At 39.2% G+C, this 21,488-nt stretch overlaps 2 protein-coding genes across 2 annotated transcripts; one reads left to right on the forward strand and one right to left on the reverse strand.

The window, feature by feature from the left end:
* Positions 1-3,961: 3,961 nt before the first annotated feature.
* batf2 (basic leucine zipper ATF-like transcription factor 2) lies at positions 3,962-10,680 on the reverse strand. Its single transcript, XM_042070284.1, has 3 exons — positions 10,350-10,680; positions 10,014-10,124; positions 3,962-5,144 (listed from the first exon to the last, which is right to left on the reverse strand). Exons 1-3 carry the CDS (start codon positions 10,434-10,436, stop codon positions 4,797-4,799), a joined length of 546 nt encoding a protein of 181 aa, XP_041926218.1. The 5' UTR covers positions 10,437-10,680; the 3' UTR covers positions 3,962-4,796.
* Positions 10,681-18,694: 8,014 nt separating this feature from the next.
* On the forward strand, positions 18,695-21,066 carry arl2 (ADP-ribosylation factor-like 2). Its single transcript, XM_042070283.1, has 5 exons — positions 18,695-18,921; positions 19,072-19,182; positions 19,358-19,520; positions 20,182-20,262; positions 20,416-21,066. The coding sequence occupies exons 1-5, from the start codon at positions 18,857-18,859 to the stop codon at positions 20,548-20,550; spliced, it is 555 nt and encodes a 184-aa protein (XP_041926217.1). The 5' UTR covers positions 18,695-18,856; the 3' UTR covers positions 20,551-21,066.
* Positions 21,067-21,488: the final 422 nt, after the last annotated feature.

Consider the following 21,488-nt stretch of genomic DNA (forward strand, 5'->3'; position numbering starts at 1 on the left):
GTACAAATACTTTGTTACTGTACTTAATGTACTTTGTCAACTTTCACTTTTACTCCACTACATTTCCTAGATAAAATGTATACTTTTACTCCGTTATATTTCCACTAAGCATCTTCGTTACTCGTTACTAAAACATAAAATTAGAAGAAATGTGTGTGCCTGTAATAAGGGAGGTTTGGCGAATCACTGCTCCTAGATTGCATTACGCACGCTGCACGCTCTATTTCAGCGCTTGTTTGTTGCTAAAGGAGGAGGACGCACAACTGAAACCGCCATGAAAGCACGAACACCTACTGGAGGACCTCCCGTTATCATAGACGACCACCCCGACGATAGTGGTGAACTCGGTGAACAGGGTAGTGGTGAAGATAACGTCATACACCCGTGGCCGTGGCCGTATTTGCAAGGAATGTTTCTGTACATTGGCAGCTTTCTGTGAAGCTGAACACTCCGCTACCTGCCTCAGCGGCCTGTGAAAGGCTATTTAGCTTCGCAGGACTTGTCTTCAGTCCAAGAAGAGTAAGACTGAATCAGGCCCGGGGTGGGAAATCGGGAGAATTCCCGGTGGGCCGCTTCACTTTTGGGCCGGTCGAGGAAAGAAATATTGACATTTGTCACGTTTGCCTATCTTTTCTTAAAGTAGGACACGTTCCGCATTCTGTGCATGACACCAATGCAATGCCTCTGCATGGGTTGTAGCCTACGTGAGGGAGTTCTCCCCTCCCAAAAAGATTTGGTTGGGTCCATATAGCCCGTCTTTTCCAAAAAGTTTTCTCAGATACGGATAGCTGAGCTGGCCCTACAGTAGACACAAGCGCCAGGAAGGATGGATGGTAGAAAGAGGCCAGGAGAGACTGAGCAGCAGATCAACCAGTCGACCCCAGGAGGCCATGACTACAGGGACAAGTAGAGAGGATAAATTTAAGTTATTTAATGTAAGAATTACATTACCCTACATGATAAACCTATATGCCTTGTTTGCTCAGAAGAGGTTGTAGTAAAGGAGTAGGCTAAATCACCAAACAACAATATAGCCTACCCATGCAAAAACATGTAGCCTAAACATTAGTTCAATATGCCTCTTTGTGGAAGCGTGGGATAGGCTACATTTCAAAGGCTTTCTTTTTTCTTTCTTTCTTTCTGTTTTTGTTAACTTGTGGAATAGTGGAATATTTTTTGTTAACTTCTTAGTTGAAGTGAATTATTATATAACCTTTACACATTTGTTGAACCATGGTACTAATAAAAACTACAGGATAGTAAGAGCTGAAATGTTGCTTCGTTTTTCCAATTTCCACCACTATGGAAAACGCGGGCCGGTCTTGGGCCTGAAACTCCCAAGCACTGAATTCTGGCAACTTTAAAAACCAGCTTCTTTTGAAGATGAACAGACACCTTTTCAGTTTCAACTAATGACTGGCATATTAGTAGCTGGACATAGGTGGCCTGTGTGTGTGTGAGAGAGAGAGAGTGAGATGGTGACCTGGAGAGTAAGCCTTAGAAATGCTCATACCACATGACCAAAATTTTCTCCCTACAAGCAGGTCATTTTTTTAAAGAAATAAGTTATTTATTTTTCATTTTTACCTGAAGTTCATACAAAAGTGACATTTCTGTTTCTGTTTTTTTCTTTGATGTCAGCTCTAAAAATATGCTGTTTGTTCTTTGAACTTAAGAGAATTGTGCCTCAAAGAAAAGAATAGTGAATAGTCCTAGAAAAGAATGTGATTTTGATTTGATGAGTGAGATTAAGAAGATATGGGAACCCTGAATATGCTTTATGCTTTACTATAAGAAAGCCAAAATAAAGTTCACAATAAAAGTTCAAAATAAAACCGCTTGCTTTTTACTTTTTACTTTTACTTCAAATACTTAAGTACATTAAATATCAGAAAATTACTTTTGATACTTAAATACAGTATATATCAGATACTTTAAGACTTTTACTTAAGTAACATTCTAAAAGGTAACTTTCACTTCTACCAAAGTCTTTTTCTAGTGCGATACTTGTACTTTTACTCAAGTATTGCTTTCTAGTACTTTATACAACACTGTGTGCAACTCACCGAGTGGTTAGCGTTCGTTGATGTTCCAAAACAAGTAGTGTAGCGAAATACAGTTTCTGTCGTGTTTTATTTGCCATTTTGTAAAATCCCATTGATTTCTGTTGGAAGACTCATTGCACGTTGATATTACTGCACCACCGTCTATGCTTCAGGTTCAAATACTGAGCGGAAGTTTATACGCGGTTGTGAGGTGTGATAGTTCCACAATAGTTCCACAATAGCAAATAAGACGGCTGCAAATCATACATTGCGCCGATATATTTGATTTTAATAATCAACGAACACCACTAACCACTCGGTGAGTTGCACAGTTTTGAAAACGAATGTTAAGGGTTGTTTTAGGACATGTTTGAGCATGCCTGTTGGCAGCCACTCTGAGTAGTCAAAGGCGATTCAAAATGAGTCAGAAAAGTCAAGACAGGACCAATCGTCAAAATATCGGTGTCCACCACTCTAGTTCATCCAAAATAAACCAGAAAAGGGACTCAAAGTGCTAAATACTGGAATTTTCCTTTAATGGCTGGATGAGTGAACGGTTTGAAGAAGATGGATAGATAGAAAGTTGGATGGAATGTGCCTTATATCTTTGTAGAATGGAGGGAGACAGGGAGAGTTGGCCTTGTTGAGCAGAAAGCAGTTGATACAGGTGCGATCAGTTTAATTGGCTCTTTGAGGGGGCCTAGTTGAGCAGTTGGCAGTTGATACAGGTGCAAATCAGTTTAATTAGCCCTTTATGATGTCATAGTGCCAATGCAAAGTCTATGGGGAAAAATAAGCGTGTTTTTTTAATATCTCAAAAAGTATAAAGTTTACAAAAATGAAAAATACATTGCTCAAGTGTCCTTTTCTAGACCTACTGTACGTTACAAAGTTTGAACGAAGTTTCTACGTTAAACGGTTGTAGCTGAATTAGACGCAGAAATTTTGGTTAGGAGAATAAGAAGAAAAAGAAGAAGAAGAAGACTATAATAAATAATCAAGCTAACTTTTGTAGAAATGCACATCTGATTAGGTTGGTTAGGTCTATCCAATTGTGTGCAGAGGCAATTTTCCCCGATATTTCCCCTGTATCGCCTCATAATAACGTCCCAATCATGCAGCACCAGACTCGAATTCTGAATAGAATTGAGTCTGGCTGCATCAGGCTAGGAAAGAGAACAGAGTGAAGGAGACTATTGATGAATAGGGTAGAGAAGGCAGAGCAGGCACATCTTAAAATTAAGCCAGAATAACAAATCATACATGACATCAAGAAACCTTAGAGATATAGAGCCGATCCTGGACAGGTATCAAAGTGAACTCATCAGAGTGACTCATGATCTCACCAGAGGTATCCCTCAGGGATCAGTACTTGGTCCACTTCTGTTCTCCATTTACACCACTTCCTTTGGTGAGATAATTCGCTCCCGCGGATTTTGCCTGGCACTGTTATGCCAATGATACTCAACTTTACCTATGTTTCCCACCTGATGGATTTCTGCCAGAATTAAACTCAAATCCCTCACTCCCTGGCCTGTAAGATACCTTGCTATTTTATTTCCATGATCCTGCGCTACATCCCTTCTCGTCTACTGCAGTCTTCTAAAGAGTGTCTATTATAATGATGTTCTAGTGATAGATAGTTGTGATCTTCAAAAAACATCTAAATACTTATTTGTTTACCTGACTAATCAATTTTTCCTTACTGAGTTGTAGTTTGTGTGTTTATGGTTATTGTTATTATTCTGTTCAATTGTATTTAGTCTACTAAGTAATATTATTTTTATAATAATGTATTTTTTTACTGATGTCATTGTAGGTTACTTTGGACAAAAACGTCTGATAAATACCATAAACATAATCAAAGTCTTTATGACAAGAACAAGGAAAAATTAAAGGTCTGCAGGTCCTGAGGATTAGCAAGAAATACCAATAAAACCATCTTTATTTGTGACATAAAGCAGCATATAGCACCTTACATTGTTGATGAACAATTATACTTATATTACAGAATAAATAAGAAAATAAACTTTATTTAGGAAAATATCAGAGTAGTCAGTGTGGTCCAAAAAGTTCTATATAATGCATGTCCCTAATAAGAGTCTTTGAGAGCTTCACAAAGAACAGAGCCTGGGTAGGGTAATCTACCTGACTACTTTGCACTAAACATTTTAACCAATATATATATATATATATATATATATATTGGTTAAAATGTTTAGTGCAAAGTAGTATATATATATACATATTTACCTAAGACAAAAAACAATAATTTGTAAATTATTTCACTGATATTTTATTTCACTGATTTGAAATATACTGTATTTACTTTATATACTGTATACTGATGTCCAATAAAAGGAGGGATTCATATCAAATCACCAGACTGCTTCTGAAATCTCAATTCAGAATGAGAATGGGTCTGGAGACCTTTAATTTACCTCCGATTTCCGAGTGGTGTAACCAGCAGTGAAATTAAACTTTACTTAAAATTAAACTGGTGCATTAAACTCTTATCCAGTCTTTTCAGACGTATAGCAAACACATCTACCATATACCGCATTCTGGTAAATGGAGGTTTTAAATGCAGTTGTTTACTTAAGCCATTGGTTGAGTTGAACAACGCTGCTCACTATACTCTTCTGTCTGTCATCATATAAACCCCGCCTCGTGCCGGATAAGCGGTTGTGATTGGGGTTCCTGGGTTTTTGGTGATTCAGAAATCAGCTTCAATTCAAGTGTGTATCGCCATCAGAGTATACTCCAGTGTCCAGGTTCCCAAGGTGCAGTCCAATCTGTAGTCTGAAAGAGTTCTGAGAGGGAGAAGTCACTGATGGCCTCTCCAGGATGAGTTGGCAAGGGCGGTGCACTGGCGACAGCAACAGGGTCTATGTTCAAGGCTGGTATAGAGGTGTTGGTAGAGGTAAACTGGAAGGCCTTCACCTGCGGGGAGACGCTGCCTGCTAGTCTTGATTGGCCGTGCAGTGAGCACTGAGGCTCATGCTGCTGCAAGGCTGTAGTGTACCTCTGGAGCTCTGCTTGCAAGTCTGCAATCTCCCTCTCAAACGCAGCATTGGAACGCTCTAGGAACTGCATCTCCTTCATTATCAGACAGAGAGAAAGAGAGAGAGAGAGAGAGAGAGAGAGAGAGAGAGAATCGAGTTAGTATAGTCTTACACTACAAAGTGTTAATATGCAAAAAGGTAAGGTACGTGTAGTTTTATTAAGTGCATAAATTACAGGATAATTGCAATACAAATGACAATATTTCATATCCCAATCAATGAACCATCATAGAAAAATATCATGAAGCATAATATTTCTGCTCCTAAGAGGTTAATTTGTGGACTCAGGGAGGTGCTGTGCTCAGCATTTGAGTTTCATGTGGTGTGATGTACATACACATTATCAGAGGTCAAGTTAGTTAGTTAGGTTCTTAATCAGAGGTTTCAAGCAGCCTAAGGGCTAAAACATGAGGAGACATCCTCTTTTACATATAACAGATAACAATAACCATCACCCCACATAACCCACTCACCACAGGTAATAATGCAGACAGAAACAGCACGACAATCAGCAGATACACATTTCAACATGTGACAAATAACAAAACCCCTGTTCCCACATCCCTCTCACCACAGAAACATGTAGACAGAGACAGCATGACAGACGCAACATTACAGGGGCAAAAAAAAAAATGTTGCGTCAGTTACATCAGCTGAGGGGCTTTTTTCCCAGTCTAGTAGCCTACTCTGTACGTGTCAAAGTTCAGGGAGCAAAAGCAGACGGGTGCACACAAGGCCGACATCCTTCTTTGTGCAGGTTATGCAAATTCTGCAGGTTTTTTTTTTATGGCAAAGCAGTTCTCTTGATAAGCTTAAGGGCCCTATTTTAGCGATCTGAAACACCTGGTCAGAGACGCAAAGGTTTAAAGCCATTTAGGTCCAGTCTACATTTGCTAATGTAACAACGTGATTTTGTGATCAGATGCCAGGCGCATTGTTCAAAAGGGTTGTTCTTATGTTTCTTAATCAGTCAAGGGAGTGTTTTGGGCGTAACATCCATTAAACCAATAAGAGTGACATCTGTCGTTCTCTTTAAGAGCCAGCAGTGCAACATCAAACAGTGTGTCGAAATTTTGACAGTCAGCACATGCATGGAATCTGCTTGCACGTTTCCACTAATACTTGCTTTACTAAAACCTGTGTGTGACTAGGAGAGTATAGCCTACATGCATCGCCTATTATTTGAACTCATAGACAAACTGAACTGAAACTCACATGGTCTCGTATGCAATGACAAACAGTTCTACATTCAGTTATTTACTTTCACTATTGACTGACAAGGGGTTAGAATCGAAAACATAGCCTGATGAGTCGTTGCCTCGGACTCGTTGCTAAGGGCTGCCTACATCTCGTGACGGTGCGTCTTCATCGTTGTGCTTCATATGCACTTTTCGCTAATAGACCAGGTTTTTCTTGGTCAGTGGCGTCATAATTTTTAGTGGGTGTAAAATAGCAATTTTTGGATCATGCACCTGACCACACACCTTTTTTTTTTTCATTGACACACCCATGGGCACAATGTTCAATGGAAGTGGAGCGCATGGCGAAAAATTAATCACTGACTGGGCGTACGATATGAATAAGACTTGGGGCGCTATCATGACATTCTAGGGCCCTATCATGACATTCTAAAGTGCATCGTCACTCGTCAAAAGTCTATTCAAATTTAGTAGGATGTCCAGTTCACATTGGGAGGGGTTTCGTTATCAAAAGTGGAGCATGGTGCAACAAGGTGTTCCTAGGTTTTTTAATCAGTCATATGGGTGTGTTAGGGGCGTAACATCATTTCAAACCAATGAGAATGACATCTGTCATTCCCTTTAACGGCGCAAAGCGCGATATGTCAAATAAATGCATCGGTATTTTGGCATTCAACGGCGCATTTGAAGGAGGCTGCAGGAGACCGTATGGAATAGTCATTCTTAAACCATGCTTTACTAAAACCTAGCATAGCCTTCACGCATTTGCACTCGTCTATTATTTGAACTCATTGGCAAAGTGAAACTAACTTCACCAAGGAGTCAGTCAACGACAAGACAGTTATATGCAGTTACTTTCACTATTGACTGACAATGGGTTACCAGTGTTGGGAGTAATGCGTTACAAAAGTAATGTAATTACTGTAATATATTGCTGTTTGCAGTAACGCGGTAATGTAAGGCATTACTAAAAAAAATGGGTAATATTTTACTCGGTACAAACTTCAGTAACGCGCTTTACAATGCATTTTAACCCGAAATTAAGTGGTGTTTTTTTTTATACATATTTGCAAACACCACCGCGAGAACAACAGAGAAGAAAAAATCGCGCATAATAGTAGAACGTTATCTCCTGAAACTAGTTAAAGATGACTGTGGCTGCAGCAGACTCGAAGTCGGATTATTTGCTGGATAGACATAAACCTACGCTCATTATTTTCAGCTTGTCAGAGACAAGGATATGAAGAACATAATAGTTAAGTAAGTGCACTTTGTGTGCGAAACCGAAAGATCTCTCTATGCCTCGCGAAATAGCACAAGTAGTTTAATGAAACATCTAAAGTGGTGCCATGCTAATCTTTTTGATTCTTGTTAAAACACAAACTGTGCTCTTAGTAGTGCATGTCAGCTTTATGCTGTGAACTTGAATTAAAGACAATAAAGGGATAGAAATGCAGAAAAAGATTGTGTAGCATGGCAATGCCACCGCTCCCACAACGCGCATCATGCACTTTGCGTAGGGCACGAGGGGGCACCCAAATATAGCCAATGAAAAGTAGCTTTACTGCAAACGGCGTTTCACTCAATAACGTTTACAATGTCAAAATGCACTAACACCATGTTACATGCAAGTTTGATACTTTTTGGGTTCTCTCAATCTCTACCACGTAGTATTAGAATGGAATTGGTGGGTCTTCAATAATTCGTTTTCCAAGCATTTCATGAAGCACATGATATGCCGAGTCGACTGAAACGCATTCCATTCAGATAGCTAGGTGGCTACCAGGCACATAATTCACTTTTAATTGCAAAAAGAAATGTGAAGCAACATGTCATTGCACACTTCCATTTCCAAAGTAATGAAGGCTGCTTATAACAACTTAACACTGTGCATATTATTGTTAATATTGTGCTATCAATGTAACTCAAATAAACAAGAGCTGGCAAAAGGGCATTATGGGAACGTAAAGATGAATGTTGTTAAAGTGACAGTGCACCATTTATAAGTAAAACAGCATTATTAATGTTTAAAAACACACAGTAATGGTCTTAAATTATAAGCCTTTTTATTGGACTTTAGGTGTTTGAGTTATCATTTAAATGTCACTCACTCAAAGCCACTCACTTAGGGCACCGAAATGGCCAGCTGGCCACCATCTTGACATTTCTTTATGTAAGCTTTGATTTAGGCTCTCTGTTGATTTTAATGAGAAGGCCTAGGCCTTAAAGTTACAGTATTTCTATCACAATTTACCAGACTTTGACCTTTTGTCGTTTTTAACAAAATTCTGACTATGATTGTTCCTTGTATTGCATCATTAGCACTGCTCCTATTGCATTCCTAGCTCAGTCATTATGCTATACCACATCTCCCTCCATTGGAAGAGCAATGAGCTGCATTGAGCGTAATAAACTGCATTTAGAATGCCAAATCCATATTTCTAGATATTTTGGTGAAAGTAACTTAAAAGTAATGCAATAGTAGTGTAATGCCTTACAATTCAGAGACAGTAATATTATAATGTAACAAATTACTTTGAAATGACAGTAATAAGTAATACATAATACATTACGATTTTAAAGTAATGTAACTTGCCCAACACTGTGGGTTACCACCGAAAACATAGGCTGGAAAAAGCAACACGTACCCTAATATTGCTCAAATGACTGAATAAAACAACATTTATCCTGCAGAGGAGTTGCTTATATCTCGTGATAGTGCGTCTTCAGCTGTGCTCCATATGTGTCTCTCGCCTCTCCCCTAATCACTTTTAACCGTCATTACCAATTTGCAAATGATGGTGAATAACTACTCATCATGAGATGTACAGTATTTCGTAATATCTTTATTCTAATTATGTTTCCCATTGTAATCGTGCAATTTGAAGATCTTGAGACCAATTAATTTACTGTTAATTTAACTATTAACTTGTATTGTTTTATTTGGAAGTCGCTTTGGGCAAAAGTGTGTGCCAAATCCAATAACCATAACCATAACATATGATAAACATAAGACCTATCCATCAATTTCTCTACGATTGTGTTAAGAGTACTATCTTTCTATGGTGTTAAATTTAGTAACAGTAAGTTTAGTAACAGTTATTTCTAAGTGCCACATACGGACCTGTACTTGACCTTCAATCATTGAGGGGCAGTAGAAATAGTCTACTTTTTTAATCAGGTAAGAATAGAATAAGTTTAGGAGGTAGCGTACCCTATCCAAATCCAATGCATTCCACATAGGCCTATAGCTAATATTGCTGTCAGTATACAGAAGTAACTTGTAATCATCAAAGTGAAAGAGAAAGGAGAATTGATAAGTTTACATACGTTTTTTTCTGATAAGGAAAATGAAAGCAAAATATAGTGTTCCAGTTGTATGTTAGGAGTGTATAGCAGCCCAAGAGTGAGAAGGGGGGGATGGAGAAGAGACGTTTCTTTTCAGAGCCTGCGTTTCCCAGAAATGCAAGTGAGTTGCTCAATACCCCCCCCTCCTGCATGTTGTAACACAAGGGTCTTACGCGAAACCCAGAGGTAGAATCCAAGCATTCACACAATGCATTACATCTTTGCTTTAATACATAACACAAAACATGTTATTTGTTCTATTTGATCTATTTTCATTTTTTGACAAAACCTATCAAATTCCATTTATACTGTAACATGGGCAGCTGTAGGATTAAATCAAGATAAATTATACTGACCTCATGAAGCACATCGGCTGTCTCTGTTTGCTTTTTTCTACTCTTTCTTGCAGCATCCCGGTTCTTCTCTTTTCGTTTATACATTCTGACAGGGCCAAAATCATATTTTCCCTGTAACAACAATAATAGTTGGGAATTTCATCAAGTAGCCTTAGACTTTACAAGAGAATCTGAACGTTATGCTTTTCACAAATCAACTATAGCATTGTTTTAAGTCTTCAGCTTGTGATTCTTGTGACATTGGTGTTTAACAGTCTAAAACAGGCTTAGCGTCATTGTAATCAGCATATAATTCTGCCCGTTATTAATCAAGTGAATAAATAGCCTACAATTTACCCAATCTGATGAACTCTGAGACTCCTCGCCGGAAAATGAGGTAGAACTCTCTGCATGATTTTTAGTGTCCATAAAAAAACCCGGCATCGCTTTGCAACTTCGTCCTCCACTTGGCGAGACGCATGTAGGCCTATTCCTCAAGTCTTGAGCAGGGTAGCGCACAGCTCAGCAAATAATTTATAGGGCTAACATCTCCGCTTAGCCACTGAGCTGTCTATGTGTTAGTTTTGCTAGCCTACTAGTAACTTTACTACTATTCAATTATAGCCTACAGCAGACAACTGTACCCCGTGTAACGAAGTTAAACTTGCTTGTCTGTTGACTGTTCTGAACATGATGGGAGCTACTGGGCGTTTTTAAAAAGCTCTTGCGTCATAGTGGTCATTGCCTGCGGGGACCAACAAGGAGGTGTGTGTGTGTGTGCGCGCGCGCGCGCGATGTGTAGCCTACTTTCAGTTTTAGATTATTTTAAACCGCCTGGTCTGTAAGCAAACGGAAACGCGGGCGGACCGGTGAGGCGAAAACTGAGGTTGGTGTTACGGGAGGCACCCACATGCTGGGGATTTCTTAAGAAATAGTGACCATGATAGTGACCAACTGTAGTGTAATTCACAAATGTATTCATGTGATGTTTTCCTATGTGTTATGTTGTGTTGCACTGGAGTGTCTCGGATGTTAAGCAGCTGTGAGTGGCACTGTACACCCAAGACAAATTTCCCTTCTGGGACAATAAAGTTAACCTTATCTTATCAATCAATCAATCAATCATCAATCAAACTTTATGTTGCCTATAGCACCTTTAGTGCAAGGTTGTAATAAAATGTGCTTCACAGTGATGTTCTGATCAGTTCAGTTCAGATCATCTTATCTGTTGTGGAAGTGTAGACTTGAAAAGTTTTAAACCTTACATCAACTCAATTTTGGCACCTGTCCTGTATAAAAAAATTCTGTATCATCTGCTGCCCTTGGCACACCATTGCCCTGCGCTTCTAATAATCATAACAGTTGTTTTTAAAGTTTGATTTAAGGTACTTTATTACAGTTAAATGATGGCAGGCTGTTGTGTCATATTCGGGCAACATTCCATCAGATCCTCAGCAAACAGTGTCAGCAAACAGTAATCCTGTTTTACCAGCAGAGGAAAAATAGGATTACACATCACCATCTGATGGGAATGGGGCGGGCAGAACATTTGTCCCCACTGATTACACTTAAAGTGTAATTCCAGCTTTGTTTTATGTGTAAGGACCTTGAACAAGCTTGGTGCTTACTGGTTAAAAAATGCTATTTTGGGAAGCGTTTTTTTTTTTTTTCATGGCCCTTAGCTAATCCACTGTTTGCGATTTGGGGCTATAGCATATACCAGAGCAAGCTCTGTAGTGGTTGATCAACGAAAAATACTGTCTCCACAGCTTATTTGATGTGTTTTAATGCAGACAAACACCTGGAGTCAATTTTCACTGGAATTACACTTTAAAGCTGGTCAAATGAAAACTGCAGAACATTTCCACATGTTCAAATGGAAGAGCATGCCATTCTACTGTGCTGATCAAGAAAGTCACTTAAAGGAGAATTCCGGTGTGATATTGACCTAAAGTGTATTGAAACATGATACCGAGTGTGAACGTATGTCTCATAGCCCATCTCGTCTTGTCCCCTGCACTCCAAAATCTGGCGCTAGTTAGCCGATGCTACCAACAGCTTTTTCAATAGTGGTGCTTCGGCATCGGGCTAGCCATGCAAATAAATCACTGTTTTACACCCATTTACGAGGCTCAATGTATCTCCACACTTCATTGGTAGACTTCCGAGGGCCCTGACATTTAAAACGAGACATTGAGAACTTTGAAAAAGCACTGGTAGTTTACTTACAAGACGATTTATACAGACAGTATCTTCACGAAGTTTAGCGTTTGCAGCCATCTTGAATTTAGTCACGATAAGTCCAGCGACGCACACTAATCCCGGCGCAGTGAGCTGCCTGCAACAACAGCAGTGCTCGGGGAGCAATGTTAGGTTAGGTGCCTTGCTCAAGAGCACTTCAGCCGTTGCCTACTGGTCGGGGTTCGAACCAGCAACCCTCCGGTTACAAGTCCGAATCACTAACCAGTAGGCCACAGCTGCCCCAATATATATATGATCTTCAATAAACAATAAAGCAATCAGTTGGTGTCAGACTGTTTTATAATGCATAATGGTAGTCACATGGCAAAAGGTAAACACAAATAAAGCACAGATGTCATACGTTAAACGCAAAATTGATCACTTGTTTCAAATGATGTGACACAACCAGGAAGGTTGCTGAACAGTGCTGGTTCATATTAATGGACATAAACTATCAGTGAGTGCATTGTAGGCTGTAGACTGTAATGTACTTCTTATTTTCAGTACTGAAATGCCTGTCTTTTCCAGTATACAGTTTCTTTACTATTGCTACAGTAAAACACATTTTTTGAAACCTTCCATCATTTTCTCAGAATTGTAAACACAAACCCCCATTCTCAATATTTTATTTTTACTGGATTTAAATGTTGAATCCACTGTGTTACTGAAACAATTACTGTAACATTTCTCCTGGAGCTATATGCACTATATCCATTTTTAGATGTAAGGAATGACTGCCCAGTAGTGTTTTCATTTTGACTGCTTTGTGATTGATCTGAAGACATGGTTTGCTTTTGAGCACAGGTACAACTGTTTTAAGACGATTGTTCAGTTTTGCAAAGATTGTCAGAGATTTTGTGAATGTTGTTTGAGATTTGCTGTTTGTGTTTACAGTTTTGAGAAAAGGGTGGAAGGTTTCAAAAAATGTGTTTTAGCAATTGTGAAAAACTGCAATACACCCTCCCCCGCACATTTAGGCAGTTCTAAGGTTGAGCAGAAGTTGTTGAGTGATGGGTCTGGAAAGCCAATTAAGGTAGACATAGGATATAAGATATAGGAAGCAGGGCTGTAGTGGAGGCTAAACGCAAGTAAATGCAGTTTATCCACCTCTGAAATTTCAGAAATAGAGTATATACACCTCTCAAAAGAGTTTATTCACCAGTTGTAACTTATAACATTCAAAAATCACACTGTATTATCCACATTCATGTGAACACTCATCAACACTCTAGGAACCATTTAATACGGTATTGCTATGAACATTGGACAATAACCTCCACCATCATCAAACATGTACTGAATGCCTTTTAAGAAAATCTGATACCACATGGCACAGTCCTCCTTACCGTGATCACAGAATTCATAGTTTACCCACCTCTTATTTTACCACTACACCCCTGATAGGAAGCATACAGAGGCCATGAGAGTCCAGCCGGAGACAACTGTCCAGATCAAGGAGGAAAACTTTGAATTATAGGCTACCATGCATTTTGATTCTGGTTTATAGTACAAATCATGTTTTATTGCATGCGAATGCGTTTTAGAGTTTGAGTGGCATGAGTGATCGATTCAAGAAATGTGTTCAGGCAACTGAGCATTTGGTATGGGGTTTATACAGTGCATACGGAAAGTATTCACAGCACTTCACTTTTTCCACATTTTTGTTATGTTTCAGACCTGTTAATACACTGCACATACTTATATTTAATTTATACTATTCTAAACCACCTTCTGAAAACAACTGTATACTACTGTCTACACTGCACTATATCTTTTGTCCTGTCTATGCACCACCTACTTTGTATATCACATTGCACTTTTTCTGCTTTTTTGCACTTCTGGTTAGACGCAAACTGCATTTCGTTGTCTCTGTACTTGTACTCTGCACAATGACAATAAAGTTGAATCTAATCTAATCTAAAATGGATTTGGATCAATGGATCATGGAATGGATCAATTTACACACAATACTCCAACACTCTACAATAAACAGGTGTTTGGAGTGTTTTTATTTGTAAATTTATAAAAAGTAAAAGACTGAAATATTCATTTTACATAAGTATTCAGACCCTTTGTTATGAACTTGCTTGTAACTGAGTTCTGGTATCCTACTTATAACAATGGTCCTTGAGATACTTCTACAATTTGACTGGAGTCTACCTGTGCCTAAATTACTGTAATTCACTGGACATTATTAGGGAAGGCACACATCTCTTTATATAAAGTCTTACAGTTGATGGTGTATGTCAGAGTGAAAACCAAGCCACGAGGTCGAGAGAATTGTCCGTAGACCTGCGCGATAGGGTTGTGTGACGACACAGATCGGGGGAAGGATACAAGACATTTTCTACAGCATTGAAAGTGCCCAAGAGCACAGTAGCCTCCATTATTCTCAAATGGAAAAGTTTGGAACAACCAACAGTATATATCTGGCCTTGGTCAGACAGGTAACCAAGGACCCAATGATCACTATGAATGACATCCAGAGTTCCTTTGAAAGGATGAGAGAAGCATAAAGAAGGACAAACTGCCAGGATCCTGCAGGGACTGACTGACTTTGTGCCACCCTGGTGGCCATTTTGTATGTTGTCCTGTGTTTGCCTACTTTGGTTGTTCCCCATGTGCTCTGTGTACGTCTTTCATCTGTCTTCGTCCCTGCTCATTTCCTTATATGGTCTGCATTTCCTGTCTCGTTAGTTTCCCTCTGTTTCTGCTAGCACCTGTTCCTTGTTATTGTCTTGTTGGTCTTGTTAATTAGTCTGTGTATTTCTACCCCCCTGTTCCTCTGTCCTTTGTCGGTTTGTCTCTCTGTTTGTCATGTTGGAAGTCTTGTAAGTATAGTTTGTATAGTTAATAAAATGGTTTTGTTTGAAAGAGTCTTGCGCTTGGGGCCTATCCTGTCTGCCCTGACACAAACATCAGTGCAGCTCAGTGCCTGGTTTCTTCCACACACAACGTTGGGAATTAGGGCCAAATAGTTCAGTCTTTGTTTCATCAGACCAGATGATTTTACTTCTCATGGTCTGAGAGTCTCATGGTCTAAAGTGCTTTTTGGGAAAACTCCTGGCAGACAATGTCTGTATATTCTTGTTGTCTGGTGTGCAGTGTCATCTGTGTCTGTGCCTCTGTCTGTATGTATGTACAATTTGTACAATGTCCCCTGTGAGTGTAATGTCTGTCTGTATGTACGGTTTAACATCCTTAACTTTTTATTGTACACTGTCCTTGGGTGACTTGAAAGGCGCTTATAAATAAAATGTATCTTATTATTAATCCAGACAGATAATGTACTTTGTTGGTTGCGGAAATGTGGCACCTATTTGGCTTGTTTGTGAAAATGGTGTCGGAAGCATCGACAGTAAAATAAATTGACCGAGCCACTTTGTACTATAGTGGAGACAAGTGAAGCCATTTTGAATCTGGTTCTTGACTTGTACTGTGTTCAATGTCAGTTGTCATTGTTTTTTTTGTTTTTCAGAAGCTTTCCTCTTTTAGGCCTATATAGTTTTCCCATGGACTCTCCCTCAGACTGCCTTTGAGGTTTTTATTCAGAGAATACGGTTACTTCTCTCCTGTGCGACTGAAAGTTGAATGTTCATGACCTAATTTTTAGCATAGGTTTAGAAAAACGTTTATTACAGAGCCATATAGTGAAATATGAAGCCAGCCATACAGTGTTGGATTTAAGAACCACTGTTGGAGAGTTACAGACAAAGGTATCATCTTGGGGTCAACAAGCCCCCCCCCAAAAAAATCTTCAAAAGTGACATCACTGCTAATAGATTATTTAGAGGGCATGCCAGGTAAAAGCCTGTCCAGTCATTTAATTACCAATGTAAATGGCAGGAGTTACTGAATGGTACAGTGACTTTGTCTGGAAGTGTGGTCTATTGTCAGATGAAATGATTGAAATGAATGATCAATTCATTTGGATAGAAACATTTTAGGTGTGTTTGGCATACATAGAAGAATGGCTATACTGAAAAGATCCCCATGCCTAATGAGAATTATGGTGGAGGGGCTGTGCTGTTGTGAGGCTGTTTTTATTCCCAAAGGCCCTGGGAACCTAATTAAGGTGCATGGTATCATGAACACCAAGGAAAACCTGAACATTTTCAAAAGAAAATCTGTCAATCTCTGCCAAGACACTAAAAGTTGGTCATGATTGGATCATTCATCAAGTCAATGAACCGAAACAAACGTCCAGATCTAAACAAATATGGTTTGCTGAACACAAAATCAAGCTTCAGACATTGCCATCTCAGTCCCCTGATCTAAACTCCGTAGAAAAACAGTAGGGTGAGTCAAAGAGGAGAATGCACAAGTGTGGACCTAGGAATCTGGACGATCTGGGAAGATTTTGTAAAGACGAACTGTCTTTAAATCCCTTGCTTTGTATTCTTCAACTTTATGGGGTGTCATAGGAGAACATTAGAAGCTGTTTTATTGGCAAAGGGAGGCTTAAGAAGGTATTACAAGCAGGGGTGCCAATAATTGTGAGCGACGTGTTGTTGTTAAAAATATTTATTTCTTTATGAGATTTTCCTTTTACTCAAAATAATTCTGGAGGGCACTGTAAACCCTCCAACGCTGAGTGAACACCGATGGCCTTGTCGAGGGTGTGTCAATTAATTCGGCACGTCATGGAAGACGTTTTAAAATGTTAGTTCTGCGTGAGTAGGTCACGCCTGTAAACAAATCCATGGTTCCATGGTTCTAAATCTGTTTCCGCTGGGGAGAATGACGTTTGTCCCAAAGCTGAGTACAGTATTATGCCCTATACCCACTACCCACTAATCAAGGGAATTCATTTAGCTGTGAGGTTGCTCCCCACCTGAGTGCAATCCGTAACCAAGGGGGAGTGGGCAGGGATTAGATTAGAGAGTTTCGGGAAGGCCCCAAGTATGACCCTCCCACTATGAACAGATGTCGGCTGTTGTACTGAGGGGAAATACAGAAACACATGGATAATGGCAGAGTGGGTGTAGGTATGTGAATGCGAAATTCCAGGAAGAAAAATGAGAGAATGGTAGCCTGGCTGACACCAGACCTATTCTGAATTGAGAAATCGCCTTGAATGAAATGGTGGTAGATGGATATGCAGAGCCAATTCAAATGCACTCACAGATTGGTCTGTTCAATCAGAGAATCAAAAAGAGAATTGTATAAGCCTATATAAACGGTACTCAGAAGGAAAGGGTAATTATTGACCACAATCCATACACATGGTGATTCAAAACGCTTTAGCCTATACTGTATGAGCAGATAAAAGGACAAAGACAAGTAAAGAACAAAAGGGCAACCTGCATTCAAACAAATAAAAATAGAAAATGCGAAGAATATAAGAAAAAAAAGAAGAAGAAAATAACAGAATAACTCTGTATTAAAAGTCAGTTCACATAAAGCATCTGCAAACTGTTCAGTTGAGTTTAGAGACAGTTAATCAACAACAATGGCATTATACATTTCTCCCTGCACTTTCCATAAAATGATAGGGAGAGCCTATTTTACTGGCACACCAGTTAAAATACAAAATTATACTGAATAAATGCAGGTGAGATGGCATGTGATGGGAGCTGGGAAATCCCATCACCTGGTGAAATCCAGAATTTTGCAAATATGGCATCCATGATGGTATCAGAATCTTAAGTTGGTGAAATTTCACCAGAGATGAAAAAGTTTTTTTTTTTTTTTATTTCACCACGTGATGGGGTTTTCCTAGATCCCATCATATATTAGAAATGTTGGCCTAATCCCAGAGTTCCCTGCCATGCTAATCACAGCAACTTAACTCACTGACTTGACTCACTTTTCTAGCATTCTGTCACATAATGACAAAAACACCCGAAGATGCTGTTCACTAATGGTACTGTATGGGTGCAAACCTACCTAAACACAGCCTTTATTGAATTTCTGATTTTGCAGTCGTATTTGTTATAAATTCATCTTGTCATTTTACATTGTGTCTATGGATTGATAATTGAAAAAATCTCCTTTTGCATTAAGTTTTTAAACAATGCACTTTTTCTTCTTTTGATGGACAAAATGGACTGGACTGAAAACAGTAGGCTATCACTTTGACGGAACAATCAAACGGTAATATCCATATAGGCTATTCACTATTGCATTAAACTACTGTACACTTGTGCAAAGGACTGTATTTTAGGCCTAACAATATTGAATGGATCTACTGTTGTCAATTTGTTTTTGACTACAGAACTATGGCCTATTGCCTCATTGTTGCTATTTTCCATAAGCCATAATAGTTCAATTGTACGACACACCCACAGAGGGCGTAGTTTTGCTTTATTGAAGAGAAACTGCGAGCACCCAAGGGACCCTTCCTCACAGCAGTCAGTCAAAACGACTTGAATGACGATGTTATGATCCAATCATTTCCTCTGCCGCGCCCAAACTCTTAAGAAATTGGCCAATGATTGGTGTGATGGGAGGACCCATGTATAACTGACTTCCTGGTAACAAAGGCGGTGCGACATGGCTACAGCTAGCTAGTGTATAAGTGCATGCTAGAACATGAGGAATGATTGCATGTTCGTAAAGAAGGGTTAAGTTAATGTATTAATGATATTTTCTTTGCACATTTAAATAATAAGGCTGTTACGATGGGGTTGTTAACGATACTGAAGAAAATGAAACACAAGGAACGCGAGATGCGGTTGCTCATGCTGTATCCTTCATGCTGCTGACAGTTATCTCAGTCGGAATGTGTGTTCGCTAGCTATGATAATAATAATTGAATCGTTATTTGCTTGGGTTTTGCTGCTTATTGTTTTGTCAAAATACTTAAAAGCAAAGTGATACTTAACCGTGTTTTCAGCGGACTGGATAATGCGGGGAAAACAACTATTCTGAAAAAATTCAATGGCGAAGATGTCAGCACGATATCACCAACACTGGGATTCAACATAAAGACGCTAGAACATAGAGGGTAATTTTGAATCGCTGTTTGTTGATGCTTTTCTGATATAACATTATAGAACATTACTGTAGCTGTAAGCTAGTCTGGGACATGTAGTCGTGTCAGTCTGCATTGTTAAAATCATTGGATAGGTGTCCCATAATTGAACGACAGTGACCCTTATTATGAGAAGCTGTTTCTCCAGGTTTAAACTGAACATCTGGGATGTAGGAGGACAGAAATCTTTGCGATCATACTGGAGAAATTACTTTGAGAGCACTGATGGCCTGGTGTGGGTTGTGGACAGTGCTGACAGACTCCGGCTAGATGACTGCAAAAAAGAGCTGAGTTCTTTGCTGCTGGAAGAGGTATTATTAATGTTCATACACCATCTAAGTTTACACCCAGAGAGCCTACTTCCCTGCTCCGTCTTCTCTCTGTCACACCCACCTGTTGTTGTATTGCTGTTTTGGTCTCCTTTAAAAAATACAGTGTGGAGCATATTGTACAGTTGAAATAAATCACTTGTAGTGGGATATCAGCCTATTTAAATATAGTAATTTCCCATGGCAAACAAAGCCATCCCAGAAATCTCACCATCCCAAATGGCAAACTCAAAATAAACCCATGTTGTCTCTTTCGTTTGTCTTACATATCCACATATTATGCAATTCTGGGGTTTAAAAGCCTACGGTGCTAGAGCAGATCTGCTGCAAATTCCTTTGTGGGTCCCTTTTCCCCTGTATGACCCTCATGCGCTCTCATAATGAGGAACTGAAGCTTTTATAGACTAATAATCACAGATAATTAGATAATTTAAAAGGCTGCTCTGAACAGCAGATTGCTGATAGCAAACTAGATGTTTTACTAAGACAATGGCAAATGTTAAGACCGAACTAACACAAATAAACTGGTGGGTAGTAGTTGTTTACTTTATCGTTGTCCTCCTTGGACAACAATAACATTCTTGTTTATCTCAGTAAACCTTCAGGACTGTTTTCCTGCCTCACTATTGTTACTTTCTTCCAGAGGCTGGCTGGAGCAACACTTCTAGTTTTTGCCAACAAGCAGGACTTGCCAGGGTCTTTGTCCAAGGAGGCAATACAGGAGGTGAGGGTACAAGTTTTCGAAATCCCAACATGTTTGGTTATCTCCATCATCAGATTGGGTAACCTCATGCCTTTGGCCTTTTTTTATTTAACTAAGGGCAAGTGTTTGAGGGACTGGAGGAGTTGGCTTACCTTGACTTTGGTCTTTTTACAGGCTTTGGCGTTGGATGATATTAAAACTCATCACTGGTGCATCATAGGCTGCAGTGCCGTCACAGGCGAAAATCTGCTCATGGGGGTGAACTGGCTTCTGGATGATATCGCTGCACGAATATTCACCACAGATTAACTGATTGATTTGCCTTTACAAGACAACAAAAGTGGACTTGAAATGTATAATGCAAAGTGGAAGTTACACTTGCAGTACACATTCTGTGAACAAATTAAGAATACTCCATTATAACACGTTTACTTTTACACAGTGCTGATCTGATGTTTATGTCATGAAATGTAAAGAAATCCCTACATGTAACTCTGTTATCAACCCGTTGAACAATGGCTGAAGAAATGAGGCAGTTTGGTTAAGTGGTTGTGTGACACCTTTCTTTTTTTTTTATGCGTTTAATTGACAGGATAGTGGAGAATGACAGGAAGTGAGTGGGAAAGAGAGTCGGGGTGGGATGCAGAAAGGACCATGGGGCGGGAATCGAACCCGGGTCGCCGGCGTACGGTGCAGGTGCCCCAGCCAGTTGCACCACGGCTGGGGCTGAGACACCTTTCTTTCAGGCCAAGACATTCCCTCTTTTTTGGAGAAATAAGTGGACATTTGCTTGTTTTACACTAATAAAACAGACTAAAATTTTAAGTTCTCTCCTAATATTTAGGTAACCATAGTTAATTGGCTTGAATGAACCTGCAGAAGAATGAGTCTCATAGCAAACAACTCTGATGTGGGCTTTACATAGCCTACATATTATACTTATAATGGTTATGGGATTTGGCAGATGCTTTTGTCCAAAGCGACATACAAATAAAAAACAATACAATAGCTAAATTTAACAGTGAACAATAAAAATAATAATAATGTAACCAATGAACACATCATTTCTGTGCATCGCAAACTCAATATTGAGCTCTTAAAGAAAGAACAAGTATTTTGATGGGTATTTAAAAGAAATGTATAGGTATAGCCTAGTTATTGGTCCTAACCAAACATCTGAAGTGATAAAATTGGCATTTTTAATTGCACTTTTACTAATTTTAGTGGCCTTGGATGACTTGAAAGGC

Source organism: Alosa sapidissima, chromosome 18 (assembly GCF_018492685.1).
Source record: "Alosa sapidissima isolate fAloSap1 chromosome 18, fAloSap1.pri, whole genome shotgun sequence".
Lineage (NCBI taxonomy): Eukaryota > Metazoa > Chordata > Actinopteri > Clupeiformes > Clupeidae > Alosa > Alosa sapidissima.

Coding starts and splice junctions, on each gene's coding strand:
- arl2 (XM_042070283.1), top strand. CDS start 18,857: ATGGGGTTGTTAACGATACTGAAGAAAATGAAACACAAGGAACGCGAG. Junction 19,183..19,357: donor AAGACGCTAGAACATAGAGG/GTAATTTTGAAT, acceptor CTGTTTCTCCAG/GTTTAAACTGAACATCTGGG. Junction 19,521..20,181: donor GTTCTTTGCTGCTGGAAGAG/GTATTATTAATG, acceptor ACTTTCTTCCAG/AGGCTGGCTGGAGCAACACT.
- batf2 (XM_042070284.1), bottom strand. CDS start 10,436: ATGCCGGGTTTTTTTATGGACACTAAAAATCATGCAGAGAGTTCTACC. Junction 10,125..10,349: donor CTCAGAGTTCATCAGATTGG/GTAAATTGTAGG, acceptor TTGTTGTTACAG/GGAAAATATGATTTTGGCCC. Junction 5,145..10,013: donor CAGCCGATGTGCTTCATGAG/GTCAGTATAATT, acceptor CTGATAATGAAG/GAGATGCAGTTCCTAGAGCG.